This window comes from Columba livia, chromosome 6 (assembly GCF_036013475.1).
Source record: "Columba livia isolate bColLiv1 breed racing homer chromosome 6, bColLiv1.pat.W.v2, whole genome shotgun sequence".
NCBI classification, from domain to species: Eukaryota; Metazoa; Chordata; class Aves; order Columbiformes; family Columbidae; genus Columba; species Columba livia.
This window is the reverse complement of record NC_088607.1, coordinates 5,170,913-5,190,110: the sequence shown is the minus strand read 5'-3', so window position 1 is coordinate 5,190,110 and position 19,198 is coordinate 5,170,913. Positions and strand designations below refer to the sequence as shown.

At 40.1% G+C, this 19,198-nt stretch overlaps 1 protein-coding gene across 21 annotated transcripts in view; it reads left to right on the top strand.

The window, feature by feature from the left end:
• The window catches only part of TACC2 (transforming acidic coiled-coil containing protein 2), a 140,735-nt gene that overhangs the window by 113,779 nt on the left and 7,758 nt on the right, over positions 1 to 19,198 (top strand). For 11 of the 21 annotated variants that reach the window (XM_021291993.2, XM_065066829.1, XM_065066823.1 and 8 more), the window contains 7 exons: positions 129 to 244; positions 1,021 to 1,192; positions 2,552 to 2,692; positions 3,542 to 3,622; positions 10,930 to 11,073; positions 11,959 to 12,035; positions 16,206 to 16,249. In XM_021291993.2, the coding sequence (XP_021147668.2) occupies positions 129 to 244; positions 1,021 to 1,192; positions 2,552 to 2,692; positions 3,542 to 3,622; positions 10,930 to 11,073; positions 11,959 to 12,035; positions 16,206 to 16,249 (775 nt within the window). The remainder of the gene's footprint in view (positions 1 to 128; positions 245 to 1,020; positions 1,193 to 2,551; positions 2,693 to 3,541; positions 3,623 to 10,929; positions 11,074 to 11,958; positions 12,036 to 16,205; positions 16,250 to 19,198) is intronic. The other 10 variants (XM_065066832.1, XM_065066827.1, XM_065066826.1 and 7 more) reach the window with 3 other exon arrangements.

Genomic DNA, 19,198 nt, shown 5'->3' with positions numbered 1-19,198 from the left:
TAGACTACAGCCATGTATTATTCGTTGCCTTTCAAGTCATTTGGTCATTTATAGGCTTCGGTGACCTGAATTAGCTTTGATGGAGAATGGTTGAGTTGCTTAATGAGTCTTTCTTTTCCTGTCGCCAGCAGGATGATAACACCCCGAAGAAACAGTCTTTGTACCTAATGTTTGATGCACAGCAAGAGAGCCCAGTCAAATCACCTCCCATCAGACTGTCCGACTCCACCACGCCGTGCTCAGGGTACGTCGCTGCAAGCAAATCCAGACATGGAAATGGGTATATGGAAAAGGGTTAACATCATAGCACGTACACAGGCAATTCTTCCTCTCTCTGCTTCTGTGTTGCCGAGTTGTTTGTTTAAAAATAGATTCCCATCTGTGTACACATATGATATAGAGAATAGAGGGCAAAGATACAGAAATTTTGTAATGGGAAGGAATAAGGACATGTATTTCTCCTTTGTACTCTTACTAAATAGTCACAGTGGCGACTGTTTCACTAGGCTGTGGTTTCCTACTTACACTTTTTTTCTCATTTACTAAGGTCATTTTCATGTCAATCTAGAAATCTCCTAACTGCAACTTTTCACTTGGCCTTTCCTAGTTATCTGTTCTGAACAAAGAGTCTAGTTCATAAGAACAGGATGTGGGGGTTGTATTTACTTCCACAAATTTTGCTCGTTAAGGACATCTGTTCTTGTTAGTAAAAGTTGTTTGTTGGGAGAGATGCAGGTCACAATGAGAAAGGGGTAAAAGGCAAGTGAGAAATATTTAAGGAATGTGCATAACATTTCTGATGGAATTGGCTTTATTTAGATTACTCCGGTGCATTGCTTTGAAAGGATATTGCCAAGTGTTATGAGATATAATGATATGAAGCTGAGTTGAAACAATGCGTGGATATAAAAATATATACACATGAAAATAATGAAGAGGACTTGCTTCATTGTTTAGCAGAAGCAGATTTGTAAGAGCCTTGTGCTCTACCCTGACAGCACATTCACAATCTTTTTCCAGGTCGAGTTTCGAAGACCCTGAAGCCCAACAATCCTCTGGAATGAAAATACAACATCCAGCTTCCCGAGTCCTTGCTGCCAGCCAGGAGGCACATTTACAGTCACCCGACAAGTCAAAGCAGAAAGACCTAGAGCCCATGACCCTAGGAACAACTCCAGAGGCTATTGAGATAGTAAGTTATTCATTATAAGAGTCTGGGAATAGTTTTCCTGCAGAAAGTACTCTTGTCATTTAAGAGGCTCACAAGTAGAGTGAAACTCAACCTGATATTTAAAGATCTTAAAGGACCCAAATGAGGGAGGTAGGTTGATGGAACTGATGGAATTTGGAAGAATTTCCTAACATGTTCTTGTGATAATTTATTCCAAGATGGCGCTTTGAAGTGCTTTTATTCTCACACAGGCCTTTTTACACTGTGCTTTGACTCAATATTTGAAGGAATATTTCTTATATCAAATGAAAAGGTTTTATATAAACATAAACCTGATTTGTTGTGTTGCATTTACTGTGAAATTTCAAATATTTGGTGGGAAAGAACAGCTGCTCTTTCACGTTTTCTATAAACTGTTGAGTGAACCATTGTCATCTGATACTGATAATGTAAAATTCACTTTTTTGATCATTAGAACTCATTCCAGCTTCCAGTGAAATCACTTTTTCAGTGGCCTCTCTGGGTTGAATTTGAACTAGTGCTGAGCCCTTCCTTGCTTCCAACCCGTACAACATACAGAATTCAGAGCACTGGTTCTCAAATTCTTCAAGGTTCCCTCAAAGCCTCCACTTTTCCAGGCAAACTTGTTTCTCAAATGCCTACAGCACTAGCCATGCTAAGCTATATGACAATATATTTACAGAGCAATTAAAATAAGAAGTGGCTCACTTAAAAACTATGCTTAATTTATATTAACGATGCTGTTGATACCATCTCACAAAATACTTGTTTATGAGCTTGGATATTTTTCTTAATGCAGGGAGTCCTGGGTACTCAAATCCCAGAGGTCTTGTTTTGGTCATTCTAATTCTTTCCATTCTCATACTGTGGATTTTTCCTGATCATGTTGTAATTGTGAACATAACTTAGTTTATCCCCAGTAAGCAGCAAAAGACTTTGTAAAGGCTGCAAAAAGAGCCTTGCTGAGGTTCCCCTCAGTGTTGATGGTTTTCAAAGCTTTTGGACTGCCTTAGAGATGCCTGAACTGAACATAAGCTATTGTATGAACAAAATCTATGGTAACTGTTTGAAAACTATTGTTGAAGTATTGAGAGTGGGCTGTGGTCCATGGTTTGAGAACTGTTGCTTTAGAGGTCCTAAAGTTACTTCATGTTAGTCTTGGAAAATTTACTCAGCTTTCAAATTGGGAAGAATTGTTTTTAATGTTTTTCTGTTACACCTATGAACCATGTATTCAAAAGTTATTTTCAGAGGCACATGAAATTAGTAGGAATCAAAGATTCGCAGTAGGGATATGTTGCTTTTGGTGTCAACTATTGGGCAAAATGTTAATTATTCTGTATCCTCCTTCCCCTTTAGACATCTCCTGAAGACTCCTTTGTCTCTGCTGATGCTCTTCTCAATAGGATATCTAAGAAAACTTCAATATGTGATCAGCCCGAATATCTAGATCCTGACTTAGCAGAAAAGAACCCCCCAGTATTTGCTCAGAAACTTCAGGTATGTAGCAGAAATATAAATGTCACTTTTAAGTTTGTCAATAAACATGCAGAAAGGGCTGGGGGTGGCTTGGGGGAAAGGTGGGAAAAAAGCAAAATAATTATTAGATTCTTTCAACAGTAACTTTGGCCTTTCAGGAACTTAAGGAACAGAGATATTTTAGTTTAATTCATATAATGCATAATTTAAACTTAAATTTCATCAACACTTTCAGCTGTCCTATACCACTGATGTATAAATTTTCCACAAGTCTTTATAAGGCAAATCTTTTAAGCTTAAACACAGGACTTGACGTATGGAGAGTTGTTGACACTTGGCCTTAGTAGGTCTGTATGTATAGACTAATTTTCAGAGATTTAGGCCCTAATTCCGCTGAACTGAAAACTAGGCTTTGTTTTTCTGGTGACCGATCTAATGCGGAATTTGGCATGGCTTCTTCTAGGGTAAAAAAATTGATCTGCAGAGCACTTCTGTAACAGAACATATTTTCTAGAATATTTATGAACTTTTAAAACAGCAAAGGCTGAATTGAGAGGCATAAATTCACATAAAATAAAAATGGAAGGACAGGAGTCTGTGAAAAACAGCTTTAGCTTTAGAAAACATTTGCTTTACCCGAAGTGTTGCTCATACTTATGCCATGATAAAAATCGGTTGTCTATACATCTGCCTCAAGACTAACCAAAAACTGGAGCTTTATATCAATGAAAGGAATATGAGATGTGTTTATCACCCAGGAATTATACATTAAAATAGGACATTCTAATTTTTTAATGTATTAAACATTTTTTGCTCTGTTCTTAATACACTTTTTTTCCTGTGGATTGCTCACAACCAAACACTTGCCAGGAGGAGTTAGAGTTTGCCGCAATGAGGATAGAAGCGCTGAAGTTAGCCAGGCAGATTGCCCTGTCTTCTTTCCGCTCTGAGGTACCCGTTCAGTGCCTGCCACGGGTGTGTGAGTGCACAGACTAAGAAACCGAGTGCTGCTTTGTGTCTAACAAGGTAACTCAGGCTCTCAGAGTGCGGCGCCAAGCCGGGCGCACCCCCGTGTGACACCCAGCAGCATGCAGAAAGCCATCCTGCCCACAGAACTGTTGCCACCTGCGCCACTCACAGAGCTCCGCTACGTCCACCTTAACAAGAGGCAAATTAGAAGGCGAGAAGTAGGCACGTACCTTTTGCAGGAGAGTCATTCTGCAACCACGTGGCCATTTGTCTTCGGCCTGCAGCAGGATTTGTCCTAAAATCTTAGAGTCATTTCAGTTGGAAGAGACCCTCAGGATCATCAAGTCCAGCCGTAACCTAACCTAACTCTAGCATTAACCCATGTCCCTAAGAACCTCGTCTACATGCCTTTTAAACCCCTCCAGGGATGGTGACTCCACCACTGCCCTGGGCAGCCTGTTCCAATGCCTGACAACCCTTTCCGGGAAGAGTTTGTTCCTAATATCCAATCTAAACCTCCCCTGGCACAACTTGAGGCCATTTCCTCTCATCTCATCACTTGTTACTTGGGAGACCAGCCCCCTCCATGCTCCAAGCTCCTTTCAGGCAGTTCAGAGATCAGAAGGTCTCCCCTCAGCTCCTGTTCTCCAGCTGAACCCCCAGGTCCCTCAACTGCTCCTCATAAGACTTGTGCACTTGAAGACTGACAATTCAGTCATCAGTGCAGTCAAGAAGACGTTTAACGTACTGAGTTTCTTTTACTTGGGAGAAGAGACCAACCCCCTCCATGCTCCAACCTCCTTTCAGGCCATTGCAGAGAGTGAGAAGGTCTCTCCTCAGCCTCCTTTTCTCCAGGCTAAACAGCTAAAATGTTTGATGACAAAAGAGTACTAAACCTACTTCTTGTAAAGATGCTACAGATTTTGACTGTAGGGGCATTTTGCGTTTTGTTGGTATTTTCAGCTTGAAATCAGACACCTTGACCCCCAGGGTTTAGAAGTGAGAAATTCCATCAACCCTGCCTTAGGCATCTGAACAAAGTGACTACAACAGGTTTGGAAGGATTGTAGAGCTCCAGTGAAGAAAGGCCTCACAACACACAACATGTGTTGATTCAGGAAGACCTAAACCTCTTTGGTTTTTATTATTGCTACTTGTCATGGCTGGTGCCTCCTCAGAGTGATGCTTTGCGCTGCTCTAGGGATTCACGTGGTCCTCACTGTCTTTGGAATGGGATGAAGAGCTTGCTCTGATGTGCTGAGCAGTTATTTAGCCAGTTGCACAGCTGGCTGGTGATGCCCTGCGTGGTGCTTTTAACAAGCAAGTCAAGCCAGAAATGTTAGTGGCTTGGGAGGTCATATGAGCTGAGTGGGATGCTGATGGGATGGCTGCTGCCATGAGACACTTTATTCCAAATGAGCAGAATGTGTTTCTGACATGTCCCTCTCCAGTGACTTTTCTTATACTATATTAATAGGTGAGTGGGAAGTCTTTAGCCTGGTCCTATATCATCTTGAGTTCATAGCATCATAGCATTTAGGCTGGTTATAGGGTAGAATTTCTTGGTGCTTTAAATATCAGTCTTAAAGTAGCTAGTTCATAAAAGCAAAGGTGTTGGGTTTTTTTAAGATTAACTGTATTTTATGAAAAAAAGAATAATTATATTTGATTTGTTTTGCTTACCTCAAGTAGTCCATGAGCCAGCTGTTTCCATGGTGCACGTACACTTACCAAAATTAACTCATTCCTCACATATTTATGGGTGCTTTTAGGAATGTGACTATCATCTTTTATTGAAACAAGAGAAACATGTCATTGACTTCATGAGTAACCTTCTAATTAGGAACGCAAAGGACAAAGGAGGGTAAAATAAACACCATTTTCCTGTTTTGAGTCCTAGAGTGTGTATGTCCCCTTGCTCTGGAGTGGTGGGTGTCAGGAGAGGGTGAGGTGGGATCCTCTCCAGATCCTCTCCTATTCTCTCTCTGCCTTCTTGTCCTCCCAGCTCTCTGCTGTCACATACAGCTGTCGGGATACTCAGCACCAGCAAACACTTGAGTTGAAACATGTAATAATACCTAGATGCTCTTCATAGGTTATCCAAAAAACTCCTGTTACATATCTGTATTTTTGCTACCAGCCAGCAGTCCAGAAACTCACAAATTGTACCATTTTAGACTGACAATAATAGGTTTGTATGTTTGGGAATGCTTGTGTGTTACTCAGGGAAGTTTGTGAGCTGCAAAAGTGTTATAGTATGTGTTTGATTATGTGGAATTATATTTTAAAGATGCTTTTTAATGTTATTACAGCATTTTCTATTGTCTAGAACAAGTTTATGAACTCCTTAAACTTTGGAAAAGGGGAATGGATGTCATGTGACTGTGTAGAAAATGCCATTAATCTGTGTAACAAAGAAGCCAAAATGAGAAGCAGAGATGAGGAGAGAAAAATAAGCAGAACTCCACCCTCTGACAGAGAATCGGTGGCATTTTGACATTCACAAAGCCCCAAGTCGTAGGAATGGTTTCAGCTGAATACTGTGTGTGTCATTTTAGGCTGAGAAGGACTTTTGTCCTTGTGTAACTTTATTATTTCAGTGGGAGGCTGTAATGTTAAATTAGCCTATGATGACAACCCTCGTGACCTACGGTGACTGATGGCCTGGATTAAGTATAATAGAATCCAGCAGATGACTGCAATGACTTAAATTTGGATGTTACTGGCAGAATTCCCTTCTGGTTGTCTAGCCTCAGTTTTTTCTTAATGTTGAATAATTACATTTAACGTTTGCTAAACCATTACAGAATGGGTAACAAGAATAGGATGCTAAATGAAGGCACAGCAACTTGTTATGGCAAGTTAGCTCACCTAAACCAAAGATTAAATACAAGCATTTTCTGCTAGTACTAGGGCTGAGGATAAAAATGTGCAGTTTGTTGTTCTCGGGCAGAGGGCAGTTATTTTGCCACTCCCAAACCAAAGTCACGAACTTCAACAACAGCAGCGCTACTCATCTATTTTTACATTGCCAAAGATTTCTGTCTTCCAGCATTGAGATTAATTAGTAATTCTTTATTAAACAGTCTCCGTTAGGATGTCCTGTGGCCATTTTTAATAGGTACAACGTGAACAGAAAGGGTTTGTGTTCATCACCCTACAGATGCTGAGACAATGTAGGTTTTGGTGTTGAAATAAGATCCAGGTAAAAGAAAGAAGCTGAAAGAGAAGGTTTGGGCACAGATGGGGTTGGTGCATCATGGTTTTAGGGGGCTCTCCTGCTACTGAGGGAAGAATTTTTCCTTCAAACAGGGATACATTTTTTTCTAGTAAAACTTTACAACCAGAGATCTTATGCTTGGATTTTACTTGCTTTTCAATGCATTTTTAAGCACAAATAGGTTGTGTTTTGCCTCCGTTGACCTGTCTGCACGCACATCAATTACTTACAAGAGTAGGTCATTTGATACACACCTGAGCAGTATTTGATTGCTTCTAAAGGGCAAGATAATTTTCAGCAGGGCTAAATACATATTCCTCTAAACAGTATCATAAAAACTAGTTTCCATTTTCATTCCAGTGCCCTTTTCTCTTTTCTTTCACTTTGACCTTCTCGCAGTGAGATAACCTCAGTGGGTTAATCAATGTGCATTTATTCCCTTTCTAGTCAGATATCTGGTTTCTGTAAAAGATGCTGGGAAGAGAAGTGCGTTGGTCTCTCAAATATTTACACTGCAATTGCCGTGACCTACATTTAGTAGTAATTCCCCTGTAGACTCTAATCTTTCTGTGCGAGGTTCAGTGACTTACAAATCCCTACACTTATTATTATGCCAATTAACTGCTTACCATCTCAGCCATTAGGCATTGAACTTAAAGCATTGACAGTTATTTTGGGTAATACCATGATTCTGTTGGTCAGGTTATAGTATTTTTTCATGACAGGAATATTTGGAGGCAGCAAATAACAGTTTGTGAATTGTAAAGCAGTTTGGAGCTGTGTAAAAGTGGCTTTTGAAATAAAATCACAGACTTGTACTGATTTCTCCTCCCAAAGAGAGGACCAAGCAGCCCGGGTGGGACTTGTGTGAGATGTTTCCAGAGTCAGGACAATACTGCTTGGACCATTACCACAAGTGTCTTTGTTCAATGGTTAAATTCCAAGAGTTTTTACAGTGGTTTTTAGAAATTTTAAGTTGTTTTGCATGTCACTATTACTATTCTTTTCTACAATTTATTCAAATGCAAGAGGGAACTAGAAGAAACATATTAGTGATGGGTTGAGCACTATATAAAAAAATGCATAAATATTTATTAAATGCTTTAAATGTTCTTTTTTCCTTAAAGATTTTCCTTATCCTTTCAGTTGCTTTGACACATGTTTGTACAAGCTTAAGGAAATTTGTGTTTCTTTTGCTACAATTAATATCTTCCAGCCATCTCTTCATGAGATCCAGCAAATTAAGCTGCAGGAGGCTTTTGAAATATGATACAGTTCAACATATTGATCTTCAGGATGACCTTTCTTTTGAGGACAGCTTTGATGATCTAATGGCTCTTTGTTATCTCTCGGTTTTTCTTGCCCTGTGTTTGAGGGGGAACTAAAGTGCTTTTTTTTTAAGTTAGGATACTGAGTTGAGCCAACAATAATTTCATTTATTGACTGTTTTAGCTTTACTCAGGTCTGTGAACAGCACCATGTGGTGTTGTATTTATGCATTTACATAAATGTCTGAGCTTGAGTCCCAGATGTATTTTTTTCCTACATAGTTGTTGTATTTTGGGAGATACTTTCAAGAATACAGGCTGTGTAATCTTGATAGATCTTGTGATGCTTTTTGCTCAGGTAGGAGAAGCCACTGGATCTGAAGTTGTATCTCCTACTTATGTTGGCATTGAACATTATTTTGTGTGTTAATGGTTAAATGTAGCAAGAAAGAGAAGGGATGACCTGCTGCATAAATGCTAGAAGTAGTAATTGATTGACTCCCCTGTTTAAAAATGAACTAAAAGTACAGAGGAAATTAGTGAGATTCTCTTACATATTATAAAGGTGCTTTGTCAGTACTGTTTAGCTTATTCTTGCTCTAATTATTTTTTCTTGCCTAGTCTTTTAATGTTGCTGGTGTGGTTTCTTCACATTGTGATATCCAGGTGTGATATCCAGATCATCTAGTCCTGTGTTTATCTCAAGTGAGTGTTCTACGTAGTTTTTAATAAAGCTTCTTCAATAAGGTTGATGTGAGAACTCAGAAGCGATTGCAACAAAATTAACAGTGGGTTTGAATCTGTCCTATTATTCTTGGCCATGCAAGAACAACTGTGAGCAAGTGAATGATTTATGGAACAGCATCTGACAAAATTTCCTTTATCTGTGTTGAAACAAGAGCAGGTGGTGTTGAATTAATGAGGCCTATTTGTGTGCACATTGTGGAGAGGAGGACTGAACCTTGATTCAGACATTATCTACTCACTTTCCGTGTTTTAAAATACAGTTTTGACACTGGCTTAGCAAGCAACTTGTGAGTATGAAAACAGTGAGGGGGGATTTCTGGGCATTTGTGTCTTCCCTGCTGGAGTCAACGTGTTTGAATATTCTGTACCACCTGAAGTATCTTCTTAGGTCACAGAAATTTGAGGAATTTCAGGCATACTCAGACACAAGATCCTATGAAACTTCTTCTGGTGGGAGGATTTCATATAAAGAGGAAGGAAAATACTTAACAAGTTGAAGAGCAGGTCCCTGGGCAAGGCCAAACCCGTCATCGCTACCGTGCTCCCTGAGCTGGGGCTGCCAGGGGTCCCTGGGCAATGAGGGGACCAGAGCAGGTCCTCGACCCCTGATGTGGAGGTTCTTTGGCTCCATCCCCCAGAATTATCCTGAGGATGATGTAGCCTGTGCTGGTGCAGTGTAGTTGTGAGGGCCCCATGGAGGGATCCCCCTTCTCTGCTCTGGAGCCTGGAGACATCACAGAGCTCATAGAGATGCTTCTTACCATCAACTTGCTACCTGCGTTGGTTTCAATGAGGGTTTCAAAAAAATTAAAAAAGAAGTAGTAAACTTCTTTATTTTATTTTTTTTTGTGACCTTTTTATTCTCCAGCCTGTTTTAGCGCAATGCTGTAAGGAAGCAGCGTTTGGTGATACCCACGGTGTCTGTACCATCCGCCCCACTCATCCCCCTCCCCAGTAACCCTGGTTCCTTTGGCCGGTTCTGTGCATATTTAACAGAGGAACATTGAAGCTCAGCCATGGGGATACGGTCACCTCCATCCCCAAAATTGTTTGGTGACCCCACAGCAGCTGAGAGAACATGTTTCCCAGAGGCAATACCCAGCCGGGCAGTCAGGACATGTCTGTTGGTTGATGACGAGATGCAAAATGTAGGCAGGGGACACAAGGACATATAGGGGGACATATAGCTGTGGTGGCGCTTCTGCTGCAGAGGCACCTGCTCTCAGGGGGTTGCTACAGATGGTGTCTAAAAATATGATGGGTTTTTTTGTTTAGCATCTTCCTAACTGTCTCTTATGATCTCCTTGTTTTTAACGCGCTGTAACTTGAATTGTTTGTGCCTCGAGTGTTGTTTGCAAGACGTTGCATCCCAATGTCACAAACCTCTTTTTTGCTCCATTCCTCATTTCATGTGCTGCTCTCCTCCCAAGTTAATCTGGGCTGCTGACACAAGCAAAATTGGTATCTACAAATAAAACCTCATTTAACTTACTAATCGCATGCTAAATGCCAGTGGGGCAGCAACATCACCTGTGTATTCTATGATTCTGTGTAAGAGTCACACTTGTTATGAAATACCATTTATGACAGATACTGACAGGTCAGACCTAAGAAAGTGAGCTGTCCCTTTGCTTCTGATTCCATGATCTATTTTTATGGAAGCAGAATCCCCCTTAACAAGGTTTCTGCCCCCAAATCTGATTTTTTCTGCTGATGTGCATTTCTTGTGAATATTTTTGATGAAATTTCTACATCAGAAAGCAGTAAATTTTTTAATATAGGAACCTAAAATATTGGTGGCAAAGTGCTGTCTTCATTTTCTCTCTGTAAGGGTAATATGGCTCTCTTAGTGCTTTTTGTGGATCTGAAATGTGTATTTTATGATAGCTAAACTCAGTTCCTTGTCACTGTTATTGCTGTTATAATTTAGCAGTGCACGGGATTCTAGTCCTAGCTCAGAACCCTGGTGCCCAGCACTACACCCAGAAAACATCTGAGCTTCACACGTATTTAATGGTTCATTTCTTTGTATTTAAAAAAAAATAAACACACAGAGAGAACCTGCTATCCCAGCAGATGTGTCCATCTCTAAAAGTGCACTGTACTCCCGGATCGGCGCCTCGGACGCAGAGACCACCACGGCTCTTCTCTACCCCCAGCAAGACTTGGACTCTGCGCTACGACTCGCCAGAGCAGAGGTAATTTCCTTCTGAATTTGGAAAAGGAAATATGTGCCCCTTGTGGTCTCCTTCTTGCCTGTTTTCTCCCAAAGGATTCATATTACAAACTCTTGCTCTGTTGTTGAAACTATTCTCAGCTGTGCTAAAGCCACGCTAGAGGCTACCAAGGCAAAAGGCGAGTTTTGCTTCTTTGACATAAGTGAAAAGCAGACATTATGAGAAAATAAATCTTCATTGTTTTTACCTCAAGTGCACTCTGTGCATCCTGACGTTGCTATGTAATTCTATAAAAATTGAAAGATGCTATAAATAGAAATAAAAATATGTATTTTACAAAGCTAAGTCTAAGACTAGTCTGGCTAAGAATAACAGTTATAAAATGGCCACAATCTGTGGTTAGAATATTCCCAACTTTATGATAGATTGTGTGAATGAAGGGAGCACAAAGGAGCACAGTCCTTTGGGTATAAAATCTCCTAAATAGGCAGCCCTAGGTAAGTGTGCAGAAGCCGTGGAACTCCTTAGAGGACAAACCATGGGACCATGTACAGAGATATTTCAGGTTTGGCACCATGTCAAATCAGACACAGTCTAGTGTAATATGTTGTTTCTTGAAAAGTGTCATTTTTGTAATCAGGAATGAAGCGTGAAACAAGAACATTGCATTTACTTTCCTAAGTTAGTTTTTTGAAACTGGATTTTGCATCTGAACTTCTTTAATTGCACCTCACAGTCTGAAAAGGAAAAAAATCACTGGGGATGCTTAAATTTGAAAACATTATGAAATCTATACCTCTGTTAATTTGAATTTGATATTAAATAAAATATGGTACACTTATTTAGTTTCCTCTTAAATGGATCACTCGGTTTAATTTCTTTTTTATTTTTCTTTCTTTATTTCAGATTGTGGCCAAGGAAAGAGAAGTGTCTGAGTGGAAAGAGAAATATGAAGAAAGCAGAAGGGAAGTGATGGAAATGAGGTGAGTTATTAACTACACAGAGTACCACGACCGCACAGCTGGTTTTGTTAGCTGAATTAGTTCAGTTATTTATAACTGCAGGCTTTGGATTAATCCTAAATTGATATTTTGTCATTGTTCTGCATGGTGGGCACCACTGTTCAGCGTAATCATTGAAAACGTCTATGTTGCTAATTCATTTATATCCTTAAAATACTGAGATAAGTGGTCTTAACCTGGGTGAATGGAAGGGAAGAATTTCCCCCAGTTTGCGCTGTGAATTCTGACGTGGATTGCACAGTGGCGTTTCTGGCAGATGTGCACCTGCCAGTTTAACATTCATTCTCCACAGAGTTTTGCCAGCAGCAGAAAGAATGTGAAGGTTTGCAGATAGGTGTGAATAGTAGAGGCTTCCTCCGGGAGGTTATTCAAACAAGTCTCTTTAAAAATAGAAAACAAAACCCCATTTGTCAGTAGGAAAACATTCCTTGCAAGGGAACCACTCTGGCATCTGAGTGTTGACTTTCAAAGAGATTCTGCACCCTTTTCTATGAACTTTAGTCATTACACACACTAAGCTTGATTCCAGTTAAGCAATTTGGATTTTGCTGCTCCGTTTGAGAGCTGATAGAAGGACCCTGAGTTTTTCTGTTTCTTCTAGGTGTATCTGTTGTTCTAATATATTCTATTTCTCCTTGCAAACCTGTTTCTGTTACATTAAATATCTGTGTTTGGAAACATAACTGGTTTGAACTTCCTTCCCAGACCAGGTCCTGCCACACACAATGATGACAACAAAGTACTTGTCAAAGAATCACTATTTTTTTTCCCATTTAGTCAGTTGCAAGTTTCAGCCTTTCTGTTTTTCACAGTGGTAATATCATAAGAACAACATACCAATGAGCTTGGCCTGTTCATCGATCTGAATCTGAGAGTCATCAATTGTGAAAAATAGTGTATAAAAAGGATTTCGTGGAGTCTTTAAAGCCTGTTATTTTCCGCTTTCAAACAGACAGACCCCCACCTCTTAGCTCATAAATGAAAGTGTAAGATTATTTTAGCACCCAACTTTTAAGTAATTTCTGCGATCGCTTCTGAGACCGCATTTTCTTCAAATTCAATTCTGTTCTAGCATCAGCTTCTTTCCAAAATTAAATATCTTTGTGGTTTCAAGCTAAAGCCAATGAGCTTTATCAGGTCATGACCTGCAGATGCAATTCCTGCTCATATCCAGGAAAACTGTACTTGAACAGGGGAAAAACGGAACCGTGGTGCAGAGCTCAGCAAACACTGGCAAGGATGCTGGAGTCTCATGTGGCAGATTGGAATAGGATTTGAGCCAAAGCATCTGAAGAGAAGCATCTGCAAAAGACAAGGGCAGCTGCTTTATTTCTTTAGATTGAAAAAAAGGATTCTCCCAGTGCCCAGCTGAGTTCTCTCACCTCTCTTGCGCTTTGCTGGGGAAAGGAAACAAAACCCGGGCACAGTGCTCAAATGCTTAATGGGGCAAAACAGAGAGGAGATGCTGCAAGTAGTCAAACCGAGGAAGGAAAACAAGGAATGAGCAAAATTAGGAATTGTGTAAGGAATGTCTCAGCATTCAGCACATGCTCAAGTGTGGAATTTGGTCTGTTCTCTAGAAACTGCCTGTGTGCAGACAGACACTGGCAGAGGTTGTTTATTGCTTAATGAAAGGAGAGCAGCTGGCACACTGGAAATCTGTGCCATCGTCTTCCTCATGGCGATTTGCTGTGTTTACACCCTCAATATAATTTGATTTGAAAAGAATAAACACATTACCTAAGCCAAATTTCCCCCAAGTACATCTCTAGAACACACAGGTGAAAAAAAAATCTGACTACTGTTGTCACAAAATTATAAAATATGCAAGCGCCCACAGAGAAAAATTTCTCTTGGAAGATTAAATGTTCAAACAATCCTTGTGTGGTAAATTAGAGAGCCAGCTATTAGATGTGATATAATGATCAGCAAGGAGTGAAGGTATTATCTCGAGTTGCAAGTTCAAAAGTATCACTTTTCACAGATGGATAAGCAATGCTCCTTTGCCCGAGTCCTGCACACTCTGCCTGGAATATCCTGAGTTCAGCTTAGTTTCCAGAAAAAGATCAGGCTGGAGGAGCCTGGTGAGCTGTACCATAATCCAAGGGTACAAGAGAGGCAGGCAAGAAATATTTAAATATGGTTATTTGGAGGTGTGATGATGCCTCAGTAAGGGAAGTTGAGCAGATGACCTCTGAGATTCTTTGTAGCCCTGGATTTTGGTGTTTTCGTGACTTATGAAATTGCAGGAAGTAAATACGCAGGCCAAATGTCTAAAATATGAGAAGTTAAGCCTATGCAGCATGTCACGCTAGAGTTCAGATGTTCCATCACAGAGGGGAAAGATGTGGCCAGCATCCTTTGGTTCTCCAGCCATAGTGACCATTATTTAGGCTGCTGGACTGAAGGAGGCCTTTGACATGACTCTGGAACAAGACTTCACTTGACTACCTTGCTTTCCAAACTGAATATTATTGAAACCAACGTGCCATTTCAGCATCCGCTTCTACTGATCAGCTGCCATGTGATTCATAACACTGGATGATGCAGAGAATGTAGAACCTACTTTAACTAGCAACCTGTTCCAGGTGAAGATGTCGCTGCTCGTTGCAGGGGGGTACGACTAGATGAACTTTGAGGGTCCCTTCCAACCCAAACTACTCCATGATAACTAGTCTAAGCTGGTAAAAATAGACAATGTTACTTCACTGTGCTGCCAACTTCCATGGTGCAGCCTGGGCTGGGAAATGCTGTGGTGTCGTAACAGTGTTTAATGTTGTGTTTGTTGCCCCAAGTCCTTGGCTTTATTTTCTAGGATGATAAAACTTTCTAAAGGTGCCTGGTGTTACAAGGACACGACATGGCTTTAAATCCTTATAGCTTACAGCAGGCTTTTGAAGTAATCTTCTTTGGACATGAAACCAATCCCTTCCTTTTAGGGGAAAATCCTTGCAGATGTCTTTGCTCTCAAAAGTGTCATTTGTGGTTAAAAAAAAAAAAAGAGATCCAATTAAAACAACAGGACCAACAGCAGGGAAAGCAGCACTGGAGCAGATGCCGGTGGAGGCAGCGGGGAGATGTGCAGAACCAGGCTCTGGTCCCAGTCACCAAAACAGGGGGTTGTAGTTAGTTTTTCCTTACTGACTTTTGTCTCGGGGTTGTCCCACATCTCTTCTGTAACCTCACCAGCTGTAGTGGAATTGTCTGAAAACAGAGTGAGTGCAAGCAAGACTTCAAAGGAGACCTATTCAAACACCAGTGGGCTATTTTGAATATCCACTTCAGATGAAGTGTGGGGTAACTTTGTTTTTCATAGACAGTCCTACGTGGCTCATGAATCAAAGCACAGATCAAGCTAGTCTCATTTCATTAGCTTTATTTGGCTCTGGAAAGGGATGGATCATCTTTCTAAATCGCATTTAATCTGCTTATTTTGGCTAACCTCTTTTCAAGAAGGAAACTCAAAGCCTACTGTGAGTATATGAAACAACATAGTCTTAAAAGTAACATTTTGCCGCCTGTTTCAAAAACAGCTTCGGGAAACAGGACACGATGGACTTTGTGTGCTACATCACTGCGTATTTTTGTCTTGTTCTCTTAAGTGCTAATGGATCATTTTGTCACATTTGGAGAGTGGAAAATTAGATATATTTTGGATGAGGGCCAACTGTGCTCCTGTTAGGTTTACTTGCTACCAATTATAACTTCACTTAAGGTTTACATTAAAAATAAGCAAAAACAAACATGGAGAAGAGAGGAGAAAGAAATGGAAAAATCAGACGTTTTGTAACTCTTTAATTAGACCAATGTGCTTATGTTTATAGTTAAATCATGATTGGTAAAGTACTTTGGGCATGTTTCAAATAGCAGAATGTGTTTGAAAGCAATCCCTCTTTCCTTCTCCCACCTATATTGATTTACATGGAGAATTAAAAACCAGGTGCAGTGTTTGATCTGTCAGTTTTATTTGTTACTCGGGTATTAAGGAGCCTATAAAAGTATGACGGGCTTCTGTCTGTATTTTAAAATACTGTATTCCAGTTACTGTGTAGCATTATTTTCTAAGTAAGCATTAGCAATTATGCTGTTTGCCAAAAGCATTTCTTCTTTTTTTTTTTTCCCCTCTTATAGGAAAATAGTTTCAGAATACGAGAAGACGATCGCTCAGATGATAGGTAGGTGATTTCTACTCTGAAAGATGCTGTCCTCCGCTCTTCATTTTCTGAAGAGAGCGATAGAAACCTGGTCGGAGCCTGTGGGCTTCATTTGGGCTCCATTTGGATGCTTGCGGCATCTGCTGCTGCTGGGAATTGGGAACGCAGCCGAGGACCTCGTGTGTGCTGCTGGGCTGGGATGAAAAGCCGGGGCTTCATTGTACAGAAAACAGCCCCCGAGGCAGTCCAGGTAATACAGAAAGGTCAGCGTTTTTCTTCTGTGTCAAAGCAAACTGTCCCATAGGAAACACATTCAAGTGCTTGGCCTAGAATTCGTGGCTATCTGCAGGAGAGACTTGCAGTGACCTAAAAACCCTTTAGTCATCCGCTCCCAACTGTTTGATGGGAGATACCAAACTTAGCTCTAAAACAACAGGGATTATCTGTGCTAAGTGCATTGGGCAGACCAAAACCTAGATTAACTCCAATCTCAGCTGAGAGATTATGAGTAGCCAGTCTACCTCACCAGTTATTTACTGACTGAGGCTTCTCCTTTAAGATCTAAATTATGACATGTTTTGCCTCACAATAATTAGAAAACACCTTTGTTAACTGCGTGCCCCACAAATAAAAAAAGCTACATGTAGTAGCATTTCAAACCCCAAAGTTACGGGACTTGTGTGCTTCCTTGGCACTGGAGGTCTGGCCCCTGGGCTGTGATTTTAAAGCCTCTTCATAAGATTTCCAAAGCTCTTTTTCTTAGTCTGGCTACAGAAAGCGCCGGCGGTTTGTGCCACCGTGTTCTGCTTCAGCTCAAGCTGTATCCCAGAAAGGTGGACGGCTGAGCAGGGTCATGGGTTCATGGAATAGAATGGAATAGGATAGAATAGGGAATAGGATAGGATAGGATAGGATAGGATAGGATAGGATAGGATAGAATAGAATAGAATAGAATAGAATAGAATAGAATAGAATAGAATAGAATAGAATAGAATAGAATAGAATAGAATAGAATAGAATAGAATAGAATAGAATAGAATAGAATAATATTGGTTGGAAAAGACCTTTAAGATCATCGATTCTGACCATTAATCCAGCACTGCTAAGTTCACCTCTAAATCACATCTCTAAAAAACTCATACAGAAGCAGTGGCTGATGACAAAGCAGGACCAAGCTCATCTGGACAAGCTCGAGTAAAGCAGTGGAGAGCTATGAAACACTGTTAAAAGCCATTAAGAGTGGTCTAGGAGGTAAACCTGAGCTGTGAGATGCAAAAGAAAGGCTGGCCTGGCTAACGGGATCTGTGAGCAGAGGGTGTTGTGAATCCAGGCTGTTTGCACTGTATTTATTGAAAAATGAAAAGAAATAAATTATTCCTCTTAGTCCCCCAAGAGAAGTGGCACAGAGAGCACAGTGTGCCTGGAACACGACAGCCAGACCCGCATCTTTCTGACAGGTTTTTAATGGGGAAGGATTTTTATTACAGCTTTCGTCATATATGATTTTGCCCCTTTTAAATTTGGCAATCCCCTCATATACAGTCAGTATTGTGTGACCCCAAATATTTCAGTTTGTTTTAAATTTTTTTTGGTTTTCAGATAATGTTTGAGTTGTGTTTACACACATTTGTAGTGAATTTGCTTATTTTTACCCCAAGAGAGTGAGGGGAACTAGTTCAATGTCCAGTGCTTTCACTGCCTTCCTGCATTTCTCAAATGTTGGGAGACACCCCAACCGCCTTTCAAGTGAAGGGAAAAATCACCTTATAAATAAGTGTTACAAGGCTAATAATTAAATAAATAATAAGATATATAATAATGAATAATAGATAATAATAATATGCCTGGCTTCATTCTCTATGGTGTTATGCCTCCACCGCATTTTGTATGTACAACTGAGCAAATCTGCCTGCCTTCTGACATAATGTCTGTCATTCCTGTCATGTGAGTGTTAAAATAGAAGTGACCAGAGTATGCAAAGAGCTTAATTCATTTTGCTTTACACTAAACATACTCTGGTGTGGCTTTGTCCCTGAACCTGGCCCTTCACATGTACAAACACAGGACCTGTCCTTTTTTCCCAAGTATATGCATATAGTTAGCAACAGAAGTTTAGTTTTGTTTCAAATTTAAATTCTATTTTTGAGACACTGTTTTTTTTAAGAAAAAAAATCAAATTGTGAGGCTGCTGTGTAAAAGGAAGGGATAGAAGAGCGATCCTAAGATCTGCATATAGTGAATTCTACAATTGCCTTTTCCTCTTGTTGCAAAGACATCAAGGATAATTAAAGTATCGGGCCATTGATCACAGAGGAAATAGAAAGATTTTTAAACTTCAAATCAGTCTGAGTCTTTCAAAAGATCTATGGCAAGTTTTTAAGAGCTCTGGCTATAAATAATGTAATTTGCTGTCCATTTGCAAAGGAACTGAAACAACAGCAGTGACACAGAAAGCATGTGTAAATCAGAGCAGTTTTCAAATCCTACAGCATGGTAATGCGATAAATGTGGGGCTTCCTCTCCCTGCATTTAATGTCAATGTTTGATCTAATTGTCTCACTTTCTTCCACCATTTGTCGTAAATTACTGTCCTTTTAGATGAAGGAGTTCACTCATCCAAGTGGCACGTTGTGGAGGGAAATGATTGTCTGTGTGCTATTTGCATATACTTCATTGAACTGTTATCACAATAACGTCTTACTGCTAAAGCAAAAGATGCATTTTAACAAAAGAAATGCCTGTGCTGTTTCATTTATGATTTAACCCTTCTGAGCTATTTATCCGGCCCAGTTAGGAGGCCATTGCCAGCAAACCGATTTCACAAATCCCTCTAATGAATATTCAGTGTGGCCGATAGGTCCTGCTCAGCTCTTTTTAGATTGTCATGTGTATGTATAATGAACATTGAAAATATTCCATATTAACTACATGATTGTGCATGTTTGCCTATAAAGGCATGAAAACATGCAT